The following is a 26,118-nucleotide window of genomic DNA, read 5'->3' as shown; positions in this document are numbered from 1 at the left end:
CACCTTGATTCCTAAACTTGTTCATGAATTACCTATAGTATTGTGGGCTTGTATTTGCTCATTGTAGATGTATTTGTTCTTAGGTCAGATAATTTCGCATGTCTATGGCCATATGATATATCACAAATAGTATACATCTACACGGATCATTGCATGCCCGGCATCAGATCCGTCTTGTCCAAAATCATCCCCCTCATACCAATGAACTCGCGCAAGCTCTCCCACTCCTCACCCTCCTCTTCACCCCACATGGACACATTCTTGAATCCCCATTTAACAGCAACCCTATCCAAAGCAGCCCGCTCCTCTTCGCGTAGCCATCGGTGGCGCAACGGCACGCCAGACAGCCACGTCACCCGCTGCATCTGATCGTTGGCAGTGGTGATAGCCAGGACGCCGATGGACGAGACACCCCCGACGTAGGCCAGACTGGCGGCAAACGCGATCCCCGTCGCCGTGCTGGCATCCATCGTATTCTGCAGCGTCGAGGCCCACGAGGCAATGGCGTAGCAGGCGGCCGGGGTCGAGGCCAACGCGCCCAGCGGCACCGCGGCCTTCTTGAAGACCTTGGCGCGGTGGAACGCCGGCGCGCAGAACGTCGTGTCGATGATGGCCAGCACGAGCGGCAGGTTGCGCTGCTCGGTGGCCACGTCCAGCGCCATGTGCGCGAGCTCCGTGGGCACCGCGCTGTTCACGTTCTTGGGATTCGCCTTGTGGTATTTGATGGGCGAGCTGTTCTCCTCCGGCACCGGCTTGTATGCGTACAGGTGGAAGATCTCGGGGAAGTGCTCGGCCTGCTTGAGGAGGGTGTGGGTCTTGGTGTAGTAGGTCAGCGCCTCCGGGGAGATGAAGACTTTCTCGTCGGTGAGGAGCTCGTAGGCGATTTGGCACAGCGACTCCGGGAGATGTGGTTGCGCCAGTTTGGCTTTCGGGGACGACGGCTTTTGGCTGCCGCTCTTTTCTTCGAGATCGAGGAGTGAGGTGATCACGTCGTCGCCCTTGGTTTTGGTCGGCGTCTCGGGCTTCTCCTGGTCGGCGTGTACGATCGTCTCGGCGAGTTCCTGGCATCGTCGTAGAAGCTGGACGACGGCTTCGTCAGACGGCACGGAGTCGGACTCGCGGAGCTGCGCGGCGTCGCGTTCCAGTTGTTCCAGGGCCTGTTCTGGGTCGAGAGGAGCAGATGATTGAGGTGTGTTCGATGCATAGCGTCTGGAAATAGCCTGAGTAGGAGTCCAGTGGCTTCGTGCGTCTTTTTTCGGGCGCAATTGTCCGAGTTTAGACGGGTGTGTTAATGGGGCAGTCGAGGCATATGATCGCGCGAATTGCGAGCGAGGTCGAGTTGCAGGGGATGAAGTCAATTGGCACAATTGACAGATCAGACCTTGGGGCTTGACAGCCCGCTGGCCCCTCAAAACAATCCCTTTCATGGTAGTCACGCAAAAGGCCCTGAGTTCACCAGCACAAGGACTCCGTTCTTCTCCGAGATCTGAAAGACCGGAGAAGCGTGACAAGGCGGCGAGATACTGCCGCCGGGGATTAGGTAACCTCGCAATGACCTAAACGTCTCTCTTCCCCCATATCAGCAAGGCTACCTTAATCTCTTCTCTCCCCTCGCTCGTCAAGGCAATCATCAAATGGTCTGCTCGATTCCAGGCGGTTGATCCCTTCGTGATCGCGTCTGTCTACTTTCAGTACAGCATCTTCATCCCTCCCTCTTTCCCCTCTCCCCTTTCTCTACCCCTCTCAGGCTTCAGACATGCCTCCTCCGCCGCCACCACCGCCGCCGCCGCCCGGCGCAATGGGAGGCCCTCCTCCTCCTCCGCCTCCCGGAGGCTTACCCAACCGACCCTCAAAAGGCGAGGTTAAGGACCGAGTAGGTTCCTTCACTGTGCACTTCTAAGCGCAATCGCCTTGCTAACACATCCCCCAGGGCGCACTCCTCTCAGATATCAACAAAGGCACCCGATTGAAGAAGACCGTGACCAATGATCGATCAGCCCCGGTTGTTGGAGGTGGAGGCGCGAAGTCCTCTGGGCCTCCCATCGGGGGAGCACCGCCTGTTCCTGTCATGGCGAAGCCTCCAGGTGGTCTTGCGCCGCCGGTGCCTCCGGCCGGAGCCGCGAATAGACTCCGCAGCAACAGCGAAACCGGCTCAGGGGGTGGTGATAGTAGCGCAGCATCTGCCCCGGCAGTGCCTCAGCTCGGTGGCCTCTTTGCCGGGGGTATGCCAAAGTTACGCAGTCGAGGCGGCGGAGTGGACACCGGGGCGAACCGAGACTCGCCGTATCGAGGGGAAAACGATGCCCCCAGACCTCCCGTTGCGTCTGCTCCAAAACCCCCAGGTGCCCGGCCGCCGCCTCCTCCGCCGTCTTCTGAATCGCCCCCTGCACCTCCCGTCAATCCATTGGTCAACAATCTGCGAAAGCCGCCTCCAAGACCCGTGTCGCGACCATCATCGACCGTTTCAACCCAATCCGGCAAATCCGCCCCGGATGCACCACCTCCCCGGGCACCTCCTCCATTGCCGGGCGCAGCGAAACAACCTCCGCCACCTCCTGTGTCCCTGAGGAAACCGTCCGCTCCGGCACCACCGCCGCCACCACCTCCTTCGACCAGTCCCGCTGCACCTCCTCCGCCGCCGCCCACGGCCAGACCTCCACCCCCGGCGCCGGCCAGATCCACTCCTCCTCCACCCCCAGCTCCTCCAGCATCTGCGCCGCCCCCGCCTAGCGGCGCAGGCGCTGCCTCGATCGCAGTCCAAGCCGCAAGGAACGCGCTTGGACATAGCCCGCAGACTCCATCGGCTCCGCCACCACCGCCACCGGCAGCGTCCGCTCCGTCAGCACCTCCCCCTCCTCCTCCCTCTGCTCCTCCCACCGCGCCGCCAAGCGAACCGCTCTCGCGTCCGTCGTCGTACGAGCCCCAGGCAGCTTCTCTGGATCCGAGCGCTTACACCCTCAGCAACGGCGGGCCGTCACCGGGATCAAGCCCTCGGAACGCAGGCGTGCAAGGAATGATCCCGGTCGACGACAATCGATTCAAGTTCCAACTCGAAGGATTGTTTCCCAAACCCCGACCGTTCACGGGAGGCATCCGGCGGTATCGGGCTGGGCGGGGCAGCAGCGTGCCCTTGGATTTGAGCGCCTTGAGTGGCTAAAACCGACATTGCACGACCGGGGTTCCTTGATCTGCGGGCATGCATCTAGATAGTCGGTCTGACGCATCGCTTGCATATTGTTATTACCATGATAGCTAGTAAGCACTAGGAACGAAGCTGCGACTTTTATTGATTTATTTTTTATTATATTTTTTCGCGTACAAATTAGAGAATAGAATGGTTGTACATTTAGCTTCTCTCATCTTTGGTCTATTGAATCAATCTCAGCATGCATGTTTCCAGGCCTTTCGGTAAACGGGCGGACGCAGGAGAGCTCCGGGCAAGCTCCCCTCACGTGACGCCGCCAGCACCAGGCGTCGGCGCGGAGAAAGCAAGACTCAACACCGCCGCATACAACCTGAACCGCTGAACCCAGGGCCTGTCGATCATCTAGAAGCTCCACGCTGCATTGACTTCGCAAAAGACCTTTGCTCTTTGCAGCTTCGCATTCCAGGCAAGGAGACATACCGAAATTTTACGGAGACCAGCAACATCAACAAGCGGGAAAAGAAGAAATCAGTTCTCCACGAATTTACCCACCGGCGTTTTCCAGTCCGTCGCAGACAACTACCAACATCGGGAAATTCGCTTCTTTCCACACCGGGTGATTGAATTCGTCTCACAGCCGGTTGACCCTGTCTTCGCCTACGATCACCTACTATACGGTTTCGCGATCAAGTGACTGGTTTCGCTCGCTGTCTTGACCGAGCGAGGGCTCCAACCTGGCGCCGGGCGGTGGTGCCTCTAGATAGACCTGTTGACCTTGGATTCGGAGATCGTTAATCCCTTCCCCCTGTCATTTCTCTCCTCCCTGATACGCCGACCTTCATTTCCTCGCGATGTCTCTCCACTCCTACATCAATAGTAAGTGGTCCTCTTTATTTACTTACCCTACCCTCTCTCGCCCCTTTTCATCTTCCCCTCCCGAGACTTCCGACGGCGCACAACGCACTAACGTCCGTGATTGCAACCCTCTAGAGAAAGTCCTGATCCTGACCGTGGACGGGCGGACCCTCCTCGGGACCCTCCTTTCCACCGATCAGCTAACGAATTTGGTTCTCATGGATACCATCGAGCGGATCATTCGGACCCCCGACGACCCGGAGCCGAGCTCCCAGATCGATCACGGCCTGTACCTGATCCGAGGCGATAACGTGGTTCTATGCGGTGAGGTTGACGAGGGCATTGACAACGACATCGACTGGGCCAAGGTCAAGGGCGAGGTGGTCCGAAGTACCAAGAATGCATGAGAATTTTTTTTAATTTGACGAGATCCTCCAATACCCGATGCGACGATTCCGCGGAGAGCGAGAAAGAAAGCGAAAACGGGGAGGGAAAACCGAGAAGAGACAAAAAAAAAGGAATATGCAGAGGTGGGGGACGTAAGGAGGAAAGCGGAAGGCAATTATTTTCGCAACGCGATTGACGTGGACGATCGAGAGGTGACAAACAAAAACGGTGGCCTTGGAGTTCTGTTGGTATTTTCTTGTTTTCTGGCCCTCGTCGATTGAGGGTGAGGGTTTGTGTTGCTGCGTGGGTAGTGTGTTTCTCGGCGCATGCTGCCATGCGGCGGGGAACCGTACTTTCTGAGCCATTATTGCGCTGGGCAGCATTGGCTCGCGTGAGATTCGACCTCTCCTTCCCTGCTCGTCCCCCTCTCTGATATCATGGCATGCATTACGAGGTTACCGTGGCCCTGGGAGGGTGTGCACGACGATTTCGATCTGGCGATCCTCGGAGCCGGGCAAATGACGCTACGGGAAACGACCGCTGGGCTTTTTCATTGGGGACAGCCGGGGCGAAAGGAACTGGGGAGAAAAAGAAAGGAAACATGGAAACCAATGCGACGCTTCGCTGTCCCCGGATTATTCGTGGATGACGACATACGCGAGGGAGTCAGGGAGGGAGGACAGTATAGGCAACTTTGGTTCTCGTCTCGATTATTCCTGAATTCTTTGTGCCGTGAGAGCCATGAAAGACGGCGAGGGAGGGATGAAACGCGGCCGAGACAAGAGCCCGATTTGTTCCGTTGTGAATCTTTTCGTGTCTTATTCTTTGTGTACATCCAGCGTTTGCGCATGGTTTTCTACCGATGCCCCAATACGAGTCCGAGATGCTCAGCATGGACGAAATAGATTAAGTACAACGCGTTGCGATCCATCTGGCGTGACGGCCGAGCTTGGCAGCCACCGGAATCGGAAACCGTCTAGGCAGATGGATAACCGACGGTGTCGACTAGACTGGCGCCAGAGTAATTAATTCAATTAATCATGGCGACTGCATTGGCCCCGGAGAGGGAGAGGTTTGGTGCCCAACCCTAAGTCCACCGACTCAGCACGACGGGAAGTACAGAGGAGAGGAGAGTATAAGTATAACGGCATACAAGACAATAGTACACTTTTGAATGCCAGACTCCGACTCCGTAGGTATAATCCATATAATCCGTATACTCCGTTCAACGCAACCCCGTGACGGTAGCGCCGTTTCTCTGCCGCGCGCCCCGCCCGTGCCAAGTTGGCCCTTTCTCTCCCCCTGACGCTCTCTTTCTCTCTCTCACTGCCTCCTCATTTTATCGTCGGTTCTCTCCTCCTTTTTTCGCTTCTTGTTTCCCTCCCCCCTCCTCCCCTCCCCTCTGCATATCCCTGCTCTTATCTTCCTCTTTTTTCTTGCCCAGATTTCCTCCTTTCCTCATACGTTGTAGGTCGCTGGGCGACCTCCGTTCCTTGCGTCCTTTTCTTCGCTCTCCCCCCGGACAAACCCGCCGCTTATCAAGCCACACTTTACCCCCGTACGCCCTTCATGTTGCCTTCACCGTCGCTACAGATCTCAGGGTTTATTCGACGGTGTCCAAGAGCCTTTTTGGCTTCGTGAACGCCTGAATTGGTTTACTGGTTTACCTTTTCTTTACGTACATACCTACCTACATACTCCTATCAAAACTTTCGCTCCTCCCGCTGCATTCTCACCGCTCCCCTCCTCCCTCCTCCCCGGTCCGATCCTCCCATACCATGTGGCTCTATCGAGGGGCCCAGTCGGCCGTCTTCTACTACGCCACTTGCACCCCGTGTGCGATGTCTGTCGACCGTCGGAAACGCAAAAAGGAAGCCGCCCGATCGCAGCGTGAAAAGGAAAAACTCGATGCCATTGTCACCGACCAGCCACGCCCGTTCCCCCAGCCCACTGCGTTTCGCACCAATCAAGGATGGAAGGAAGAGATCGCCCTCGGCCCGGGTCCTCCAGCACGACGCGGTGGTCACCGCAATGCCCACCGACGGACGGATAGTTGGAAGTCGGACGCACGGTCTGCAGAAGATGTGGATCGCACCGGAGGCCCGGCACAGAAGAAGGACAAGGGCGGTCTGATGCAGCCGGTCAGCGATCGGTGGAACCGCATGCGATATCAGCGCGAAGACGAACCGCTCTGGGGTGAGGACGTGGAGGTGAAGGGTTCCTCGGTGGGAATCTCCGGACAGGGTCGAACGCACGCCAAGGAGCCCAAGTACTACATCGCTCGAGTTCCGCCCGTGAACGACCTCCACCCGCCCATCGTCAGTGGACCGAAAAGCAGAGCCGAGACGCGATGGATGTTGCAACCGCCGCCCAGCGCGAGAGTCATGGCTGGAAAAGAACGGACCAATCCCTCGGCCCAGACGACGCAACCCCGCGAGAAGAAGGCCTCGCCGACTCCTCCGGGGATGGCGCGGAACTACCAGCTCCCTCCTATATCTACGCAGACTTCCGTGAAGAAGAAAACATTAAAACCCTCACCTACGTTGATTTCTCCCAATGATGCCCATACCCCGACCACCAGTAAATCGAAACCGGATGACCACCGATCGGCTCGTTCGTCGTCCCCGACGGCGTCTGCCTACGGACGCGACGAGTCCAACTTTGTCGTTTCGCGGTCCCTCCACTCCCGATGCGACTCTTCCATGTTGATGTCCTCTGATTCCGAGATGGAGTCGCCGCGAGTCTCCATGCATTCCCCGCAGACGCCCGTCTCCCGGCCCGGTTCGAAAGAGACCGACGGAAAACATTTCCGACCGGCCATTCTACCGCGGGACACCACCAGCAAGGTTCAGATGCTCCATGTGGAAATCAACGAGCCTCACGACGAAGTCGGTTTAGGTCAGCTGGAACAAATCCGGCCCTGGCGATGGAGCATGGATGTATGATGGACATGATCGTCTATGATAACCATCTGCGTTGGCCATGCCTGTTTCATTTTCATTCTCCTGTCCATAGAGCATCGTGATGCATTTTCATCCTTGGATTCTTTGCTTTTTTTCCCTCCCGGCGTTGACAGCAGTTCAAAAGCTTTCGTTCCGTCCAGATTACCCCCATCGGTTTTTGTGCCTGTTTTTTGACTCATACACACTCTCTCTACCAGCATTGGAAAGAGCATGGACACCCCGTTCGAAGAGTTTCATCATCCCAGCATGCATGAGTGTATATGTGGCCGGTCCAAGATACACATCGTCTCGAAACGGAAACCTACATATTTTGGTGTCCCTTGACCTGTCTATACTGTTTCTGCTCTCCCATCGAGCGTCCATACATATACATATCCCGCCCTGTCTGTCTTCCTGCATCATTATACCAAGCGCAGATTACCATCCTTACTCTATTTTTTCTTACCTCGTCACATTCTCTGTCTCTCTTTCCTTACTGTCTTGATTACCTGTCTCACTGTCTTGATGTTTTGAGTTAAGTCTTGGTTGCATTGCATTGCTTGTTCTGTCTTTCCTGTCTCTTTCCCTGTAATTCCTCACCTTCATGTATATTACATTTTAATGAACATACCATTTCTCATTCTTTTTCATCTATATTCCTACAATGTAGGCAGTAGGTAAGTAGGTAGGGTAATTGTTTATTTATTTTCTTGAGTCATGCCTTCTACCGTTTGAGTTTCGGTCGTTTCACGCCCCGTCCTTAGCTTTCGTAGCGCGAACTTAGAGGTCCATTCTGAACGGAGTAGGACTGGAAACTGGGAAACGCCCGGTTCACCCGTTTCAGCGCCGGAAATAGAAGTTCGGGGGTTTTTCTATCTTTAGATTCTCTGGCCTTACGTTCTTAGCTCTGGGTTAGTTTTGGTGTAGTTTCTGGGTCTATGGGTTTGTGTTTGTGTGTATAGTGTATCTCTGGTGCTGGGTACTGGTTTTTATGATCACTATCATTATATTATGATCATGCTCATGGCTTAGCTTAGCTTGACTCAGCTTCGCTTGGATGAATAAAATAACAATAACAAGCCAGAAGAAAGTAGAGTAGAGTGTGAAGTTAAAGAAAGAGAGAAGAGCTAGGTACCTACTTACCTGAGTGAATTCAATGAATACAATACAATTTTATGCTCAGTGTGCACGCCAGATACCAGGTACCTAGGTTCCTTTCAAGACGGGAGAACATGAGATCCGTGCAGTAACCACCTACTAACTTGCCTAGTATATCATACCTGGTATGCCCTGGACAAAAGAATATCTGAACCGAGGTATGTGGAATCTAGCTACCTAGACTACTCAAGCTGGTAGCTAGCTGAAACATTCCGGAAGGAGTGACCTAGTATTCGGATAATCCTTTTTTCAGGATTTTTTATACCTTGCGGGAATTTGACTGGTTGTAGGGTTAAATTTAATGCTTGGTTTCTTTGTTTGTGTTGTTTGTTTGTTAGTGGTGGGCAATGTATATGATTCCGTGCAGGCGTACATCCGTACTATATATCTTAACAAAAAAGCGTCAGATAGAGAAAATGTAGGTACTATAAACTACAGTCACTGGTAATGAAGCCAGTAGCACAAATAAAAAATGACCATATTATATTACATATAAACGATTACCCAAATCTAATATATAAGGTGCAGAAGACACCAGTTCAGCATTTATGTACTCATAGGGATACTAGGTAGGAAGACCATCATGTGATCGTTTTCAAATGGTAAATTTGTAGCCCTGCATGATTCATATATAGCATACAGAATATATAGAAATTCAAAAGACCTAGCCAACAGATGATATATTGAAATTGGAAAAAGAAAGAACAACTCCCGGAAACATTGGACATTTCCAAATAAGTATGGTAGATAAATGGACCAGAAGAAAAGAAAGAGAGGGTAAACGCTCAAGGGATGGATGAATCATATAAATACTCCGTTTGAATGGATAAAGAGGTTGGTTCAGCACCCAATCCCAATAAAATCATAATAACAATGAATGCCACGAGAACACAATCTGCGGGAGCTTTTTCTTTCTTTGTCTTTTTCCCATTTGCTCAATTCGCAATTTTTCCATTTCGGATCTTGATTTTCTTTGTTCATTTCCCCGTTCGCGTCGTTTTTTATCCGCTCCCTAGATTTAGTAGACCTTCTTCTTCTCATCCATACTCAGTTGGCCGGGACCCATGTTAATCAAAAGAAGCAGCCCGCCACTATAATCATTATTAGCCTCGGCTTGAATTATCAGGAAACAAGGAAACTTACACGATGGACAAGATCTGGAAGAAGTCGTACTTGGCAAAGTCCTTGTGAGGGTGGTGAGGGTGGAGCTAAAGAAAGCCAATTAGTCCTGTTAATCCACACATGCCTGACAGATCATCCAAAACATACCGTCCAGAAGTTGTTGACCAGAACATTGAAGATGCTTAGCAACACCACAAGCATGATCGCGCTCCACTTGGCCTTGAATCCAACAATGACCATGACACAAGCGACGAAGCCGGTCAGACTGACAATGATGCGCCACATGGTCCACTGGCCCGAGAAGACGAATCCGACGAAGAGGAAGATCAGGAGCACACGACCGGCGAACTGGACATACATCTTGCGGTCCTTCTCGTCGAGCTGGGGCAAACCGGCGGGCACGAACTTCTTGCGCACCCACGAGTCGGAGATCACCATGAGAAGACCACCGACAACGCTGAGGTTACGCAGGAAGAAGTTGAGGTCGAAGATAAGTCCGTATCCGAGGCCCTGAGTGACGACCACGCCCAGCAGACCGGCGACCGCGATTTCGGTGTGTCTGCGAGCAACCACGAGGAAAGAGCATATGGACATCGCAATAACGTTGACGATCAGGAAGGAGTGGGTGATACCCCAAGGAACTGGAAGCGCAAGAAAGGCACGGTTAGAAACCCAATTCGCCCCCGCAATTGCTCTCCCCGGGAAAGACGAGAGAGCGCACGAAAACCGACGACTTACTTTTCCGGTAATCACGGAGATAAAGGAGCTGGTCGCTCCATTGCGTAAGAATACGAAGACTGTCTTCAATGAAGGTGACCACGATCAAGAAACGACCAATGGCAGGTAGGTAGCTGCGGAGGCAAAAAAGACACGGTGTCAGCGAGGTGGTTCCGGGATCCCGCGATCGATGGACTGCCATGTCGCCGAAATAGAGGCAGAGCCGTGCAAAGAAGCAAAAACAACGAATTCCAAGGGAGGAGCCACCTACGGCTTCACGGGATCCGACATGGTGTCCAACCAATCCTCAATCTTGCTGGTTTGTTCCCGAATGGCATCCAAGGGGCTCGGGTCGTCGGTTGCGTCTGCCCGACCAGGACCCTGGAACGGGTTCTGATGGCCGAGATTGTATCCCGCAGTGCCGCGAATTTGCGCCATGGCGGGAGAGAAGAAGACGAAGGGTTTGGAGGGGAACAAAGAAGGTGACGCAAGTAGAGCAGCGGATTGATCCCTCGGCAGTTGGGAGAAGGGGGTGGACAAACAAAGAACCAGGAACTGGAGGGGGCAGGGAACACCGGCGGTGACGGATAGAAATGAAAAGAGGAAAGGAAAGGACTTGAGAAACCAAGAGGGGAGTTGTGCAAGGAAAAGGCCGAGCGAGCGAGAGGAGGAGAGGGAGAGAAGGCGAAGAGGACAACAACAAACGAAGCTTCTCCGCCGCCCGCCGTGACTTTCCTTCAGGCCACGATACCCAGATGGGCGCCGCTAGGCCGGGTGCGGTTAGCCCGCCAAGACCCATCCGGCCAATGACGACATCATCGGCAGCGTTACTGATTTTTAAGGCTTCATTCCTTCCTGGGATTCCAGGCAGGCATTCCGCCAAGTCGAGCAGTTCCTACGGTGTGGACAGTCGGTCGCTGCACTACCTCCTCTTATACGCCCAATTGCACTTGCATGGTGCAGCGTTGACACTTGACAGTATCCTGCTCCCTGCAGTTCCTCAAGGCTCATCCATCGTCTCCACTTCCCTGCAATCAGGGACCAGTTATTTTAGAATCACTGATCGCCCACGTCCGTTCCCTCGGCCCATGCGGGCAACAATCGTTCAAAAATAGATCCTTCGCGGAGTCCGACCGGAGGTACGGGGCCCAGTTTGTGAGACCAAATTCAAGGGACGAGGAAAACCACACCCAGGACCCGGTTTGAAGTCCAGGGGGACAAAACATGCCAGGTGTCCGGTTTCTGGCTGAAACGGAGCCATCCCCAACTTGCCTCCTTCCGTTTCTCTGGCCCCTATTGCTGGTCCTTCAACTAAAATACATGGGGGACAATCCATAATATATTCAAAAATAACTGCGTGGTATTGATAAGATAAAATAATAATAAAAAAGTCCAAAGTCCGGCCATTGATAGAAACATCCTCTCGTCAATTATCACACAGCAAGTATGGTTGTTAAAAAAAATAAAGGTAACAATAAATGATAGGAAATAGGCCGAACAAATAGAGAAAATAAAACATAAAATGGAATGAAATAAAAAAATACATGACTCTATGTAGCACACAAGTTTTCTGGGGCTTTTTTTTTCTTACTGGAAATGGCGGGCTTTTTGCTGCATTTCTCTGGTCGCCGGGGATTTCAGGGTTTTTTGGTCCGTTTTCGTTCTTTTTTTTTGTTTTTTGCTGCTTGCTTTCGCTCAATATGCGACACGCAAAGCACCTCGCCAATTGCGCGGTGCCTTTTTGGTATAATAAAAGACCAAAACGCCAAAGCCGTAAAGGTAATAGTAAATACAGTTCAAGGTGGAAAGGGGTTTCCTCATCGGAAACAAAGGGGTGGATGCGCTGAGGGGGTGAGGCGCTCCTCAGCGGTTTTCGAGAGAGATAAAGGAGGGAGAAAAATACATTTAAGCAGCCCAGTCGGAGTCAAGAGGGTGGCCCTTCTGCTTGGAGAGAAGGACATCGGGAAGGTAAGTGGGCGTCACCTTCACCTTGGGCTCGACAGGAGTAGGAGTAGAAGCGGCGGCGGGAGCGGGAGTAGTCTCCGGGGCGCTAGCCTCGCTCTCGTCGGCCTTTCCACCCTTCTTCTTGATCTTCTTGCTGGAGACGGTGGTCCACTGGTCATCACCAGCCTCGAGGATGCGCATCTGCTCCTCCTCGGAAGGAAGACCTTGGTCCCACTCGCCGGTAGGCTTGCTCGACTTGGCTTCGGGTTCGAAGGTGTCCAGCAGGTCGACCTTGGGGGCGGCGGCGGGAGCCACCTTGGGAGCCACCTTGGGAGTACCGTTGCTCACGGGCTTGGTCTGCCAGGCGTTGGTTTGAGGAGCAGCCGGCTTGGCCTGGGCAGCCTGCTGGCGTTCGGCCTCACGAGCGGAATGAAGCTGCTTCTCAAGGAGCTTGCGGCGTTCCTGCTCGGCCTCCTGGACCTGCTGCTTCCGGGCCTCGTTCTTCAGGCGCTGTTGACGCTGCTTCTTGGTCTCAACCTGCTTGAAAGACTGGGGCTTCTGCTTCTTCTTCTGTTCTTCCATGGAGCCGGTGACGCGGAGAACGGACGCTCCGGGAGCAGGGGCTTCCAGCATATCGGAGACATATCCAGTGGTGGGGGTGGCGGCGTTGACCTGAGGGGATTCGGCAGAGGAGAGATCATCATCTGCATCCGCTCCGGTAGTGGAGGAAGTACGGGTGGACACGCGCGAGGCGGAACGCTCGTTTCCATTCTCAGGCTGGGAAAGAGTGGTGGTCTTCTTGTTGTTCTTCTTCTTCTGAGACTTGCCCGTCTGAGCAATGGTACCGTCCCGCACGGCGGCGAAACGCTTGGCCATTTCCTTCTGGTCGATCTCCTCGTCCTGCTGATCGGCCTCCTCGGTCTGGGGCACGTACGCAGGCTTCTCCTCGGCCTTCGCAGCGGGGGCAGAAGGCTCGGGCGACTTCTTAGCCTTGCGTTTCGGCTTCTTCACGCCCAGCGCACTTTCTGTTTTTTCCACAACGGGCTTAATGGGAACGCTGGCCTTGGGGGTAGGGCCATTGTAATACCAGCCGAGGCCACCTGCCACGACCAGCAGGAGAGCCCAACTAAGGTACGGATTCATCATCGTTTAAAGCTAGAGATCTTCAGCGTTAGTCCCTAGCCAACGACAGGAATCAGAGGGAGGCAAGATACATACTTTCACCGTTGATTCTTAACGCGACGTAGCAAAGGTCGTAAAGGGGGTAAAAGGAAAAAGGGATAGGGTTCAAACAGTACCGGAGTTCTGTTCTACGGGCTAGAACAGACTGCGCGCGAACTGATACTGATCGGATGATCTTTGACCACCCAAAAAGAAAGGTAGAAAGTTGAAAGGTAAGAAAAGGCTGTGAAATATAAGAAGCGATCTCTCGCGGTAACTCAATTCAGCATCAAAACATTAGGCGAAGGCTGGCGACAGATGGAAAAGTGGTTGGAAGAAAAAAAAAATGGCGGCAATCAAAGGCCAGATTGCGTTCGCGATCCCCGGAGGCCGACGAATTGAGTAGCTACTAGCTTGCGTAGCTTGCAGCTAAGCAGGAGAATTCCAGCGAGACCGCAAGTCGCACCGATGGGACTGGAGAGAGCCGAGATCGTCAATGACCGAGTCGGCGAGGGAGATCAATTGGTCTGGAAGCGCCTCGAGGGCGAGAACGCGGGATGGGAGGCGAAAAAGCGAAATCACCGAAGGGACATCGAAGCACCCAACCACCTCGACAACAACGTTGAAGGGGAGGAATTGGGCAAGTGGAGGATTGGATCCAAGGAACCAGACGCGAGAAAGGAAAAAAGATGGGGAGAGAGGAAGAGAGGAAAAGGAGGAACGAGCGTCGAGGAGAGCGGAAGAGGCAGCAGCCCGAAAAGGACACGGTCGAAGGCTGTGAAAGATTGCGTAGTCAGCAGCCGTATTTACCGTCCGTTACGGTTTTGTGCGGTAGTCGGGCGTGGCCTCTGCCATGTAAGGGTGTATGTCGCCGTACTCTGTATCGATGCTCTAGATTCCTCCTGGCATGTTCCGGTTGTTTCCAATTCTGCCCATGATATTGGGGTTCTAGATTGGCAGTTGACATCTGCTCTACGGCGCAGGATCCGTGGTTGACAGTTGCGATCGTTTCCATATCTTGCACGGCATCTGATAGGAGTCGGGATTGACTGTGTATGGTAACGAGTATCCATACGTACGGAGACTGGCTGACCAATACCACCCACCCTCGACCACTGCATGAATAATGCCAATCCACGGTGGAAGAAGGTTGCTACGCCTGGTCCATCAGGAAATATACCGGTGGCGCAAAGACGTCGAATGACTGGCGCGGGGAAGATCTGACGGCAACCGCCCCTGACGATGGCGCCGTCAGCTGCTCTGGTATGCGTATTACCGTCCCCACGGCGGGTTGCACGGCGCACTGCGGCCGATGGGGAGGACGTGGGACAGTACCGTACCGGAGAAGACCATCCGAACAGGCCACGTCTTTCTCTCGCTCGGACTTCCGTGCTTTTCTCCGGCCGGTGCTGACTAAGCCATCCAGCTGCCTGCCGAATCGAGTCTAGAACGAGGGTACATCTACAGTGAGATGGTGTGGACTTCTCTGGTCCAATTCCCTATCTATCCTATCTAGTCCCCTCATCCAGCGATATCCATGGATAGCACAATACGATGCTCTAGAAGTTCGCCTTCCAAGGGTTAGCTACGCCATTCTCAAAATGTGACATCACACATGGGAATCGAAGCCGGCCATGGCCATGCTATCATACTGTTTAGGGGCTTAGCAGCTTTGTCTCTTGACAGCTGTCTCCGCCAATGTCTTCATGATCAATGCACTCGTTGACATTCCTCGAATAGAGGTCAAACACGCTGTCTGCTAACAATATGGAACAATATCACCCGCCCGATCCAACGCTTTGCTGTGTAGCATGCGGAGCTGCCCCCCAGATGTACAATTCAAAACTTACTCTTGCAGAGCGGCATGGCTGGAAAATAGCCAAGTACAAGAATTTTTCGCCGCAAAATAATCGTTCTCTCACAATACCGTCTGCTGAGCTGGAGAAGATGGATTTCAAGAAGAATCCGGGCCAGTGGTCATTCTTCTACCGGTCGAGTTAGTCACGGCATACTGATGGAACCCGCCTGACTGAGGAACCCAAGTTCTGACTGATCAGCAAATAGTCATCGAAGATCCTCAAACAGGGGACTTGCGAGTCTCGGGGATTTTCCCGGGTGCTACCACGAGGATGGACGATGAGGCAGGGCGCCCACCTACCGATTATTACTCGGCACAGATCCACGGCAAGGTGATTCGCAACGATGACCAGAATTCGGTCTTCCATATGGTAAACCTCTACAAACCGGACTGGAATCGCGAACATGGCCAGCTTGTTGGCTATCCCATCCACTCGGATTGTTGGCTGCTGCTCGATCGCGTCATTGGACACGACGTCATAAAAAGAAACCTTCGTCTCTTCGTTAAAGCCGTGGAAGTGTTCTGGTCGATACACAGAAGGAACTGGGAGTATGCGTTCTCTCGTATCCCACGGGATGATCAACGTGGTGAGCGGGACAGCTGGGTGGATTTGTGGCCTGATAATAGTTTTTACCAACATACATATTGCTCTCTTTCACTTTGGAGTACCGGAAAGACCACGCAAAACCCGGGAAGCCCCTACCAAATCCCAGACATAGACCGACTGATTGCGAGAGTGACACGCGTACAAGACAGCCGGATGGGAGGTTTATCCCAGCCGCGACGGTCCACTCTCCCTGCATTGCCTCCGGAGATTAAGATAATGATTGTCGACACTATATATAACACTCGTCCTCTTTCTCGAGACAGGACTCAAGATGTGCGAAATACGCTGGAGGCCTTTGGATGGAAACTGCCGGACTCCTTCTGGCAGAACTAATGCAACCCTGGGCTGGTCTTTGAACTAGCCGAGTGGATGATAAAGGGATCCATGTTGACTGGGCTGAGATCTGCTTCGGTCTGGAAGAGTTGCCCTTGACGGATGGCAGATACTGGTATGGGATTAGTGGATTGGAAAATCGTGCTCGAACATTGCTAGTGATGAGACTTATCAAAAAGGAGGTTGAGAGGTCAGTGGAATGATATAATGTAAATGAGTCGGGTTTGAAGCCGGGATAGTCTTTTTGATCGCTCACATGGAAATTAATTGTTTTGAATCATATTCGAATGAAATGAATGAGTTCCTTGACAATCCCATTCATATTCATATTGATATGAAGAAACATGAAAAATATGAAGAGCGGGGATAGATGCGGGGACCAATGGGGTGATTTCTCGGCTCAATTGCCTCGAGCCTTCGAATTCAGGCAGGATTCGGGTCTTTCCCTTCCTTCGGCCGCTTTCGCTCTCTGAATTCACCCGGCCTTTACACATCCACCTTGGTTACGCGAATGAGTTGATACCGAGTCGTCACACCTAGTGCGGCAGGAAGATTGCGCTATCTCGGACCGTTTTGGTCTGCTCGACCACGAATCGGTCAATTCCAGGTCATCCCTGCAGGCGGGGTCGTTATCGGTCCGGCATCGTGATCAACGGCACCGGCACTCATTTCCAGAGATCAAACTTTTCAAAGTTTATAATACCCCAGTGGCCACCATTCCGACCAGAGATACACACCAAGGAGTCATAGAAATCGACCAGCCTGATCGCACGATGAACTCGCCAGATCGTTCCCATCCGCTGAAGCTACCTCCGATCATTCTCGGTGGTGCTGGATTCAGCTACCAGATTCATCCGGATCCGAAGAGCATCCCAATTCCGCAAATAATCCGCCGAGCGTTCGACGTGGGGATGAAAGCAATCGATACGTCGCCATACTACGAGCCATCCGAGCAACTCCTGGGTGAAGCACTTGCCAGCACCGAAGTGACCAGCAAATACTCCCGCAGCGATTATGTCCTGATGACAAAAGCGGGCAGAATATCGGCCGATCAGTTTGATTACTCCGCGAAGTGGATTCAAAAGTCTGTCCAGAGGTCTTTAGATCGACTCGGCACCTCTTACCTGGATGTTGTTTTCTGCCACGATGTTGAGTTCGTCTCGATGGAGGAAGCCATTGAGGCCGTTGGCGCCCTGTTTGAGCTGTCAGAAAAAGGCCAAGTGAGATTTGTGGGCATCTCCGGCTATTCGATTGATCGTCTGGTGCGCATTGCGCATACCGTCAAGAAACAATATAACCGGCCTCTCGACATCGTGCAGAACTGGGCGCAAATGACTCTGCAGAACACCCGCCTGGAGCGATATGGCATCCCTGCCTTGCGCGACGCCGGAGTCTCTACGATATGTAGTTCAAGTCCTCTGGCATCCGGCCTGTTGCGAGCTGGCGACGTACCCTCCGGCAAACTTGGGGATTGGCATCCGGCGCCCGATGGCCTTCGCAGTGCCGTGAAGGAGTCTTCTGACTGGGTTGAAAAGCAAGGATCAACTCTGGCCGGCCTTGCACTTCGATTCTCACTTGCCCGGGCAAACAGAGCGTCCAAGAACGGGGTTTCTGTCCATACTATCCTGGGTATTTGCTCACTCAGCGACATTGAAAGCAATGTTCATGCTGCGCAGACCATCTTCCAAACCAAGCATGAATCGGATGAACTTGACATTTCCGCCTTGGAGGATATCAATGAGGAGATCGAACGGGTCGATCTTGGGCTCAGCCACAAAGTCCGTGGAATCCTGGGCGAATGGGTAGAATTCGACTTTGAAACGGGCAAGAAAGAGTCGAAAGTGCCGCTGTGGCGGCGTCGCGAGTTTATCGCCGCTGCAATTCTGCTACTTCCGGTGCTGGTTTGGTCTAGCGGCTTCAATCCTATTGCTTGGTGGAATAAATGAAGCTCTATCTCTTGGAATCCCCTCATGTCTATGATACACGGAAGTGCGACACACAAGACCTCAGATCGATCGCCAGTCTCACTGCAAGCTACTTTGGTACATATCACATCTTCCCTAGAATTTAGATTTTGGTTTTCTTCTATTTCTTCACACTATTCCACCGGAGCCAACCCCTCGCTGCCAAGGCGAGGATCACGCTAAGACACTTCTTCAGCCTAATTGCAGAGGAATCCTCGTCTTCGGGGGAATGCTTTCCCCGGAGTCGAATGCTTGGTATGCGTCTCCTTTTCCCCGCATTTTCATTTCTGGTGCGGTCGATTCCATTCACATTGAACGCTGATACATCATATTTCCGCCTATTTGTTTCTCCGCGACACAAGACAATTGCCTAGCTCACGGCAGTTGCCTGACACCATCCGGAAATATTCTTGTGGGGAATATGGACCCAGCCTTGTCTTCGTCCGACAACGCTCAAAGCCGAAGGAGAATCGGACGCGCTTGCGATCAATGTAATTTCTCGCGCATGCGCTGCGATGGCCATGCGCCGTGGTAAGATCATTTCCATCTCCTATTCGCGATTCCTGGCTTACCTGCTTTTGCATCATTAGTGCACGTTGCGTTGGTGAGTAGCGACAATCTTCACACTGGCCCGATATGCAGGTCTAACCCTAGCAGGCTTGAGCTTATCATGTCAATACAATCGCGAAATGAAAAAGCGCGGTCGTAGGAGCAACGCGTCCAAACAGAGTCAAAGGTCCATAGTCGGAGCAACAATATCCTCTGACAGCTATGGCACGCATGACGACATTGCGAGGCATCGCTCACTGTCCATCAACTCCATGGGAATGGCACCACCGCATCTGGCTGCCACTGAAGATGACAGGCTCAGACACTTGCAACTCTCACCGAGAGCACTAGGGCCAACACACGATGAGCGAGCCGGTCTGCCAAACGGTTCAGAGTCACGCTCTGCATTCCAAGTCCCTAAAGCAGATTCTTTCTCGCCCGTCTCATTTCCTATCTCGCCCAGTGCTACCAATAGTCTTGAAAATGTGCAACAACAACCTTTTCCATGTCGTTATCCTTGCCTTGAGGCGATCTTGCCGGAACTGAAAGGGTTCGTGTCTGCAAATGAGGCGTGCGACTTGCTGGACATCTTCTTCGCGGAGCCCGGAAACTCTCTCTCGAGCACTCACAGTCCCTACGTGCTCACTACCGTTCTGCGAAAAAAGTCGCTGCTCCATAGAACGAGACCGCGCCCTACATCCCCCGCATTGCTGGCCACTATGCTCTGGTGTGTTGCCCAGACTGCGGACAGTCGTGTCTATTACGTGCCTGGGGCTCGGGAGCGTATCACCGACCACCTATATTCTCTCGCTGTATCACATATGCGCCGGAGGGATATGGATAATTGGCACCGGGTGTCAGGAGGCTGGCAGCTCGAGGAGGATTGTATGCTGAATGTGGACGGCAAGGAATCGAAGGGGCGGCGGACATTTAGCACCGGCCCGCAACCGACGGTGGACGATGTGTTAACCTTTACGCTGTTTACTGTTGTCATATCCGGAGGTGTATTCAAGGCTGACAGTCTCAAATGGTGGAACAAGGCCGTCGGTCTGGTTAAGTTCCTCGCATTCAATACTGAATCTGGGTTGGCAAGGAATAGCGACACCTCCGATCATTCCAGCGCCATCGAAGACCAAGAAGAGCGACGAAGGGCCTTTTGGCTAGTATACGCTCTAGACAGACATCTGGCACTCTCATACAACGGATCTTTGCACATTCTCGATGCCGAATGTCAAGTCCTCAACCCCCTGCCTGAGGACATGTGGCAAAACCTCGATACCATCCCACTCGATATGCTCCCTCGTCGCACCTATGGTCCCTCCACCACCATATCCGGACCCGGGTTGTTTGAATACTTTCTCCCTCTCATGGCCATACTCGGAGATATAATCGACCTCCGACTACGACACCACCATCCTCGCCTCCCAGCTGACGATTCGTCCTGTCTCAACGCCATCAAACGAACTCTCTCTCACTGCGAATCTAGCCTCGGGGACTTTGCCGATGCCACTATCCCAGGATCTCTTACCAACACACGAGCACAGCTTATAATCGCCTACGCAACTTACATCATCAAAGTCCTCTACGTCCTACTCCACGGCGAATGGGACGCCATCTCCATGCTCGAAGACACGGGAAACTGGATCGCTTCTCCCAGTTTCTCCGAGTGCGCATCAAGCTCCATCGGCGCGGCTCAATGCATCTCCGATATTCTGAGCGTCGACCCAGAGCTTTCTTTCATGCCGTATCTGTTCGGAATATATCTCTTCCACGGCAGTTTCGTGCTCTTGTTGTTCGCGGAGCGCATGCCGCAAATCGGCCCTAACGAGTCGGTCGAGCAGGCTTGCGAGGTGATTATTCGCGCGCACGAGGTCGCGATCGTGACATTGAGTACGGATTTTCAGGTTGGTTTCCTTCACTCCTGTGCAGGGCTCTCTGGTTTGACTGACAGAAAACCGCAGAAAACGTTTCGCAAAGCTTTCCGGTCCATTCTGTACCGCGTTCGGAGACCGGATTCCATCGACCCCGAGTTCCAGGTCCTTCGGAAGGAGGTGCTTTCCATGTATCGATGGACTATGGGACATAAGGGCCTCTGTCTATGATGTTTGAACGGGCAGTGTAAGATGGACAGATAAGAGTTTATCCGCTGACCTTTATTTTCAAGGCTGAAATCATTTTGATCGAGTGTTCACTCTGCCCAATTGCTTCTTAGGCGAATGAGTCGGACATTTAAGTCTCGATGATTTTGGTTTAGTGCTGAGAATTGACATCGGGCATAGAGTATCGTCTGAGCGTCCCAGGCTAATTCTAGAGCTTCTTGCGGGGTAGCAGTAGTAGCAAGAAGAATCCACAGCGTAGAACATCTCAACGATTTGTCCAGGAAGAAAGCGGCTGACCGTATGACACAATGGGGGCCAATCACGTGGACCATGGCCATCTTTTCCTTCTTTCCCATTCATCTTCATCCGATGCATCAAACAACCCACGATCTGCAGTGCAGCGCTAGTGGTCCGCATCTCCACCGGTCACTCTGCCCCAGTTCTTCAAACCGCAGCCTTGCGCTAACAGACTCCTACATCATTCTAGACCGAAGGTACCTACATAAGCATCCCATACCCTATCACTCCCTGTGAGATTCTACCCTTCTTCAATTCCCAAACCCAACAACCCATTAAACCACCACCACCATCAACAATCATCTATACCAACAATGCCTCCAACCTACAAATACCCAGTCCACCCCTACCCAGTCCCCCCAGTCCCCGCATCAGCTCAACCCACTCTGCAAGACTACATCCGAGACCGCAACGCCGCCACGGAGATCATCTTCCTGCGCTTCCGGCCGGACACGCCCATCGACGAGGAATCGACTGCCGCAGGGAAGCTATGGACGCAGGCACTTGACTCGATTCGTGGATCGGCAGAAAGCCAGGCACAACCGGGTTTTGGACGGTTGTATTGGGGAAGGGTTGAGAGGGTGGACGGTGGTGAGGAGGACGGTGGCGGGGATGTGGTTGTGTTGATGATCGGTGAGTATCTTCTCCTCCGCTAAATCCTACCTGTCCAATAGACTAATGTCGACATAGACTGGGACGACCTCTCCCTCCACCTCGACCACCATCAATCCCAACAACCCACCTGGAAAACAACCCTCTCCCCCCTCCTCCTCACCCCCATCTCCAGTTCCATCTATATAAAATTCACCACCCACCCGCCCCTAACCTCCTCCGCGACCTCAACACCCCCCTTCCCGCTGACCGCTCTCACCCTGGCAAAGTTCCCACCCGACATGGACACCGAACAAGCCCAGATCCCTGCGCTGTGGCAGTACACGCGCCATGATCTGCAGCCGCGAGGTGAGCAGCGCAGATATGGATGTTTGGGTGCGGTTGGGGGGTGGGGGGTGGAGTCTACGGCTATGACGAGGGTGGGTGGCGATGACGGTGGTGATGGGGCCGGGGGTTTGGGGGCTGAAGGTGAACGTGAAGGAGAAGGAGGGAGGTGCTACGTCATGCTTGATGTTTGGGGGAGTGAGGCGAGGAGGAGGGAGTGGGAGGATAGGGAGGGCGCACGGCTGTTGAGGAGGAAGTGGGAGGAGAGGGCGACGGGGGGTATGCGTACTTGGTTTGTTAGGTTGAGGCTGTGTAAGAGGGGGGATAGGGATTTGTAAGGGGCTGGATGGGTTGACTTAGCTGGTAGTGGTGGGGATTGTATTTATAGGGTTTGATACGGCATGTATGGGTTAATGTGCTTGTTATCTAGCCAATTTACGTATGACATCTAGTACATCAATAGTCATTCACATTCACCCCCAGTATATTCTCCCTAAAATACAAAATTAGTCCGGACTTCCCACATCACAAGTTCGTCCCAAAGTACAAGTCTGCATCCAGAACTCGCCGCAGACGTTCTTGATCGAACCCCCGTTCCACGGGCAACTGGAAACAATCTCATTGAGCGGATCCGCGCATAGCGCCCTCGACGCGTCCTGGTCGAAATGCTGACACTCCTCGGGAGCATCGTCCGCCAGGGTCCATCCGGCTCGGATGTAGTTATTACCAGCCGGGGCCTGCGGGTCAGTCCCGTCGACGAAGGTCGTGTCCGGGTCGTTGCACCAAGCCGAACCATCAGGCTGCGCGACTTCGAGGATCTTGTCGATGTCGTTCTCGCCGTGCGTCGGGAAGCAGTTGGCTTCTTCGGTCGGGCTGGGGTTGAGGGACGTCGTGGTCGGCTGGATGGTCGACATCATGACCCAGTCAGACAGTTGGCAGCCGACGAGCATGGTGCCGGATGTCATGGTCGTGGTTCCCAGCCCAGCAATAACGTGACCGCATTGGCAGTAGGTTTGGGTTTCGGAGGCTGAGGCGGTGGTTACGACCGTCCTGGAGTGAAAGTTAGCCATGAGGGATACGTGTGCTTGCCAGAGTAGGGCTTACTTACGAGGTTACCACGCAGCCGGTGTTGATAGACGTAGTGTGAGATGTCAATGAAATGGTCTCACTGGGAAGTTTCGTGAAGTCACAATACGACGAGGTCGACCCAGAAATGGTCGAGAAAGGCCCTCGTCCGCCGCAGAAACACCATGAGGAAGGCTCGTTGTTGAACCCCATCTTTTCATTATTCCCCTCACTGCAGATGGGAGGTGGTGTGGATGTAGTTGAAGTGCGGAATGTAGTTGGGCTAGAGGGCGAACGGGTTGGAGACGAAGGCGTAGTCGGGCTGGTAGTCCCCGAAGTCTTCGTGGCCGTAGAAGGAGTTGCAGTCGGCGATGGTGAGGCCGATACTGTAGTGGACCCGCCTCCCTTTGCCCACGGCAAGACAGTTGGCTGAGTTTCTTGGGCCTTTTCGATGCTCTCGGCCCGAGCGGTGTCATAGTTCACGCTGGTATAAGTAACTGCCTCGTTGATTCCAGGGGTTTGGGTGGCAGCCGTAGTATTGACACATCGGTAGTCGGTATTTGTGAAGGAACACGGATCTCCAGTCGTAGTAGAGGTTGTTCCTGTCACATCACACCCCGTCATGGTACTGTAGCATGTCTTGCTGCAGCTCTCCGTGGCAGGGCATGACACTATACAATCACTCACCGTCATCACCGACGTGCATGATGAAGACGAAGTGGTAGCTTCTGTAGTAGTAGTCTTCTCGCTGTCACTTGTTGATGAATGGTCGTCATCATCATCAGGCTCATGTTGCTCAGGTGCTCCAGGTTCGCCGCCACCGCCGCCACCACCACAATTAAAGATACATGGGAAATGAAAAGACGGCAGATTTGGCAACGAAAACTGAATTCCAGTCTTTACCGGCACCCCAAATAGAATAATCGCACCGTCGTCGCCGCACTCATCGCCACAATCCACAAGAACGGGCACCTCGGTCTCTTGACCACTAATGGTGGTCGTCAGAATGAAGTCCTCGGTCCAGTCACTATTTGTCACGGTAGAAGCCGAGAAGCCAGAGGGCTCGGAAGTCATTGTTGAGGTCACTTTGTCATCTTTTGTAGTTGGCTTGGTTATGGAATGGCTTTTTGTCGTACTATCTGTGCTTGCACCAGTGGTCGTGGTTGGGTCACCAGTGCTCTTTGTTGATGCAGTAGTGGATTGAGTTGAGCCTGTCTTAGAAGGGGAAGTTCGTGGAGTAGTGCTGATGACAGAACTACTACCCGGAGTTGTCGAAGTTGGCTTTGAGGTTGTCGTCGAATCTTGAGTAGTGTTTTCAGAGCTGTTCTCGGTAGTAGAGCTCTGTAATGAGGTACTCGAGGTCGGGCTCGAGGTCGGGCTCTTTGTAGGCGAAGTAGATGTTGGAGTCGACGAACTCGGCCTCGATGAAGTTGACTGTTGTGTACTAGTCTTCGAAGGGCTGGTCGTCGGAGAGCTTGGCTTCGTTGAAGGGCTTGTTGGAATGACCGCTGAGCTTGTACTGGTGGGACTGGTCAAGGTAGGAGACTTGGGAGTGGTGGTTTGCACGGGTCTCGAAGTGAAAGCAGACACCTCCGCGCAGACCAAATCCCGCCGCTGTAGAAGCTTCGATCTGCCCTCTAGCGGTTGTGCAATCTCTGAGCAAACTTGCACGGGTATCAGGCTTGAAGAACCGGCTGAATTCGTATTCCAATCTCCGATCCAGGTAACCGGTGTTCCGGCATCATCGGTAGTTGTTACGAAAGGGAGCGTTTTACCACTAACGACAGTGGCGTCCTATCGCAAGATTAGTATCACGATTCTCATTACCTTTGGTGGACACAAACATATTTTGGAACAAATGTAGCAGAGGCACCGGGGGTGGTTGCAGATGAGTAAAATCCGATTTCCTCGTAAGTTGTGGATTTTCCCGCATCGGTGGATTTAACGAGAGTATAGCCATGGGGCAGGTCTGGTCTTGGGCTGGCATTGCTGTAGGCCACAAGGCTCAGGCCCAAAAGACTTCCCCAAAAGAACGACATATCGCATAGGGATACAATCCCTGGGGAAAGAAAGACTGGAGTTGAAAAGGAATGAAGACGTAGCAAGCAACTTTAACGAATGACGGTATCCAGTACCTATGGGGATTACCAGGTAGGAAGCGAGTTGAACCTGGTCTCCTTATAATAAAAGGAGCGTTGAACAGACTTCCAGGCGACCAACTATCCAGGTCGAGAAAGAATTAAAAGGGGCCCTAATAGAGAGCAGGCTTTCATCAGATTCAATCAGGATCGATCATCATAGCTGACGAGGTAATTGTTTCAACCCCTGACAGTGGCTTAGCCCACAATGGTAATATGCAGCGGTCAGTTTGGGGTCGAAAACAGAAGCTTGTCAATGAAATCACCGATCATCTCTCTGCAATCCCAATCAGCAAGACCGCCAGGGTGGGTCGAGTTCCAGGCACGAGCAGTCAGCCACGAGTATCGCATATCAATGTGGGTCCAATTTTAGACACACTGTCCCGGTGCGCCGGATCCAAATCCATGTATCAATTGCGCGTCAGGGTGAATGGCACTGGCTGCCTTAATTGTGGTGCCACTCGGCGGAAATGTAGTCAAGATAAAGAGAAAAGAAGGAAGAGAGTGAAAAGAGTGGAAGGTCGAGACCGAGGGATGTGCAGACTTCGAGTCTAGACCCGATCTGGCTTAGGGCTGACTGTTCCTGCGCCTCGATCTATGCGAAAACGTTCTCATCATCAGCATCAGCATCGTCACTGCAATTTCAATTGAGTTCCTGTGTTCTAGATCATCTCACTGTGATAACCTATGACCTCATTCGATCCCATTGAAACGCACAAAACAAATGCACAGCGGACGCCTGAAGACTCAGCCCGGGTACCTGCGGATTGAACATCTCATGACCATGATAACCATTCGTGCAAGGCCACCTGCCACAAACCATGCTTTGTTTTTACCGTTT

The 26,118-nt window shown here is 52.9% G+C and overlaps 13 protein-coding genes across 13 annotated transcripts; 8 read left to right on the top strand and 5 right to left on the bottom strand.

Annotated features, from left to right (window-relative positions):
* Positions 1-85: 85 nt before the first annotated feature.
* P170DRAFT_441178 (uncharacterized protein) lies at positions 86-1,644 on the bottom strand. The gene has a single exon (XM_024850255.1). It carries the CDS (start codon positions 1,425-1,427, stop codon positions 147-149), a length of 1,281 nt encoding a protein of 426 aa, XP_024699024.1. The 5' UTR covers positions 1,428-1,644; the 3' UTR covers positions 86-146.
* On the top strand, positions 1,595-3,281 carry P170DRAFT_459339 (putative proline-rich, actin-associated protein Vrp1). Its single transcript, XM_024851861.1, has 2 exons — positions 1,595-1,873; positions 1,931-3,281. Exons 1-2 carry the CDS (start codon positions 1,757-1,759, stop codon positions 3,155-3,157), a joined length of 1,344 nt encoding a protein of 447 aa, XP_024699023.1. The 5' UTR covers positions 1,595-1,756; the 3' UTR covers positions 3,158-3,281.
* Positions 3,282-3,996: 715 nt separating this feature from the next.
* P170DRAFT_480678 (U6 snRNA-associated Sm-like protein LSm8) lies at positions 3,997-4,407 on the top strand (the record flags this gene model as incomplete). Its single annotated transcript, XM_024853804.1, has 2 exons — positions 3,997-4,021; positions 4,136-4,407. 2 exons carry the CDS (start codon positions 3,997-3,999, stop codon positions 4,405-4,407), a joined length of 297 nt encoding a protein of 98 aa, XP_024699022.1.
* Positions 4,408-4,616: 209 nt separating this feature from the next.
* P170DRAFT_61007 (uncharacterized protein) lies at positions 4,617-5,488 on the top strand. Its single transcript, XM_024855300.1, has one exon. It carries the CDS (start codon positions 4,825-4,827, stop codon positions 5,290-5,292), a length of 468 nt encoding a protein of 155 aa, XP_024699021.1. The 5' UTR covers positions 4,617-4,824; the 3' UTR covers positions 5,293-5,488.
* Positions 5,489-6,165: 677 nt separating this feature from the next.
* Positions 6,166-7,332, top strand: P170DRAFT_430751 (uncharacterized protein; the record flags this gene model as incomplete). Its single annotated transcript, XM_024847975.1, has 1 exon — positions 6,166-7,332. The coding sequence occupies one exon, from the start codon at positions 6,166-6,168 to the stop codon at positions 7,330-7,332; it is 1,167 nt and encodes a 388-aa protein (XP_024699020.1).
* A 1,745-nt stretch (positions 7,333-9,077) lies between these two features.
* On the bottom strand, positions 9,078-11,010 carry P170DRAFT_418001 (protein ERV29). The gene is made up of 5 exons (XM_024847188.1): positions 10,598-11,010; positions 10,348-10,460; positions 9,757-10,250; positions 9,631-9,695; positions 9,078-9,578 (listed from the first exon to the last, which is right to left on the bottom strand). The coding sequence occupies exons 1-5, from the start codon at positions 10,762-10,764 to the stop codon at positions 9,506-9,508; spliced, it is 912 nt and encodes a 303-aa protein (XP_024699019.1). The 5' UTR covers positions 10,765-11,010; the 3' UTR covers positions 9,078-9,505.
* A 1,221-nt stretch (positions 11,011-12,231) lies between these two features.
* P170DRAFT_430749 (uncharacterized protein) lies at positions 12,232-13,416 on the bottom strand (the record flags this gene model as incomplete). Its single annotated transcript, XM_024847974.1, has 1 exon — positions 12,232-13,416. One exon carries the CDS (start codon positions 13,414-13,416, stop codon positions 12,232-12,234), a length of 1,185 nt encoding a protein of 394 aa, XP_024699018.1.
* A 483-nt stretch (positions 13,417-13,899) lies between these two features.
* P170DRAFT_468499 (uncharacterized protein) lies at positions 13,900-16,456 on the top strand (the record flags this gene model as incomplete). The annotated part of the gene is made up of 4 exons (XM_024852558.1): positions 13,900-14,294; positions 14,603-14,694; positions 15,290-15,427; positions 15,496-16,456. 4 exons carry the CDS (start codon positions 13,900-13,902, stop codon positions 16,227-16,229), a joined length of 1,359 nt encoding a protein of 452 aa, XP_024699017.1. The 3' UTR covers positions 16,230-16,456.
* A 241-nt stretch (positions 16,457-16,697) lies between these two features.
* Positions 16,698-18,454, top strand: P170DRAFT_60940 (Aldo/keto reductase). Its single transcript, XM_024855299.1, has 2 exons — positions 16,698-18,271; positions 18,390-18,454. Exon 1 carries the CDS (start codon positions 17,003-17,005, stop codon positions 18,173-18,175), a length of 1,173 nt encoding a protein of 390 aa, XP_024699016.1. The 5' UTR covers positions 16,698-17,002; the 3' UTR covers positions 18,176-18,271; positions 18,390-18,454.
* Positions 18,455-19,020: 566 nt separating this feature from the next.
* P170DRAFT_369629 (fungal specific transcription factor domain-containing protein) lies at positions 19,021-20,844 on the top strand (the record flags this gene model as incomplete). Its single annotated transcript, XM_024844916.1, has 2 exons — positions 19,021-20,646; positions 20,704-20,844. 2 exons carry the CDS (start codon positions 19,021-19,023, stop codon positions 20,842-20,844), a joined length of 1,767 nt encoding a protein of 588 aa, XP_024699015.1.
* Positions 20,845-22,224: 1,380 nt separating this feature from the next.
* Positions 22,225-22,512, top strand: P170DRAFT_441171 (uncharacterized protein). Its single transcript, XM_024850254.1, has one exon. The coding sequence runs from the start codon at positions 22,254-22,256 to the stop codon at positions 22,410-22,412; it is 159 nt and encodes a 52-aa protein (XP_024699014.1). The 5' UTR covers positions 22,225-22,253; the 3' UTR covers positions 22,413-22,512.
* On the bottom strand, positions 22,497-24,030 carry P170DRAFT_60899 (uncharacterized protein). Its single transcript, XM_024855298.1, has 3 exons — positions 23,833-24,030; positions 23,183-23,764; positions 22,497-23,124 (listed from the first exon to the last, which is right to left on the bottom strand). Exons 1-3 carry the CDS (start codon positions 23,928-23,930, stop codon positions 22,581-22,583), a joined length of 1,224 nt encoding a protein of 407 aa, XP_024699013.1. The 5' UTR covers positions 23,931-24,030; the 3' UTR covers positions 22,497-22,580.
* Positions 24,031-24,454: 424 nt separating this feature from the next.
* P170DRAFT_480669 (uncharacterized protein) lies at positions 24,455-25,178 on the bottom strand (the record flags this gene model as incomplete). The annotated part of the gene is made up of 3 exons (XM_024853803.1): positions 24,455-24,573; positions 24,660-24,933; positions 24,984-25,178. The coding sequence occupies 3 exons, from the start codon at positions 25,176-25,178 to the stop codon at positions 24,455-24,457; spliced, it is 588 nt and encodes a 195-aa protein (XP_024699012.1).
* Positions 25,179-26,118: the final 940 nt, after the last annotated feature.

This window comes from Aspergillus steynii (genome assembly GCF_002849105.1).
Source record: "Aspergillus steynii IBT 23096 chromosome Unknown P170scaffold_10, whole genome shotgun sequence".
NCBI classification, from domain to species: domain Eukaryota; kingdom Fungi; phylum Ascomycota; class Eurotiomycetes; order Eurotiales; family Aspergillaceae; genus Aspergillus; species Aspergillus steynii.
The sequence above is the reverse complement of the archived record's forward strand: the minus strand, read 5'-3'. Positions and strand labels throughout refer to the sequence as shown.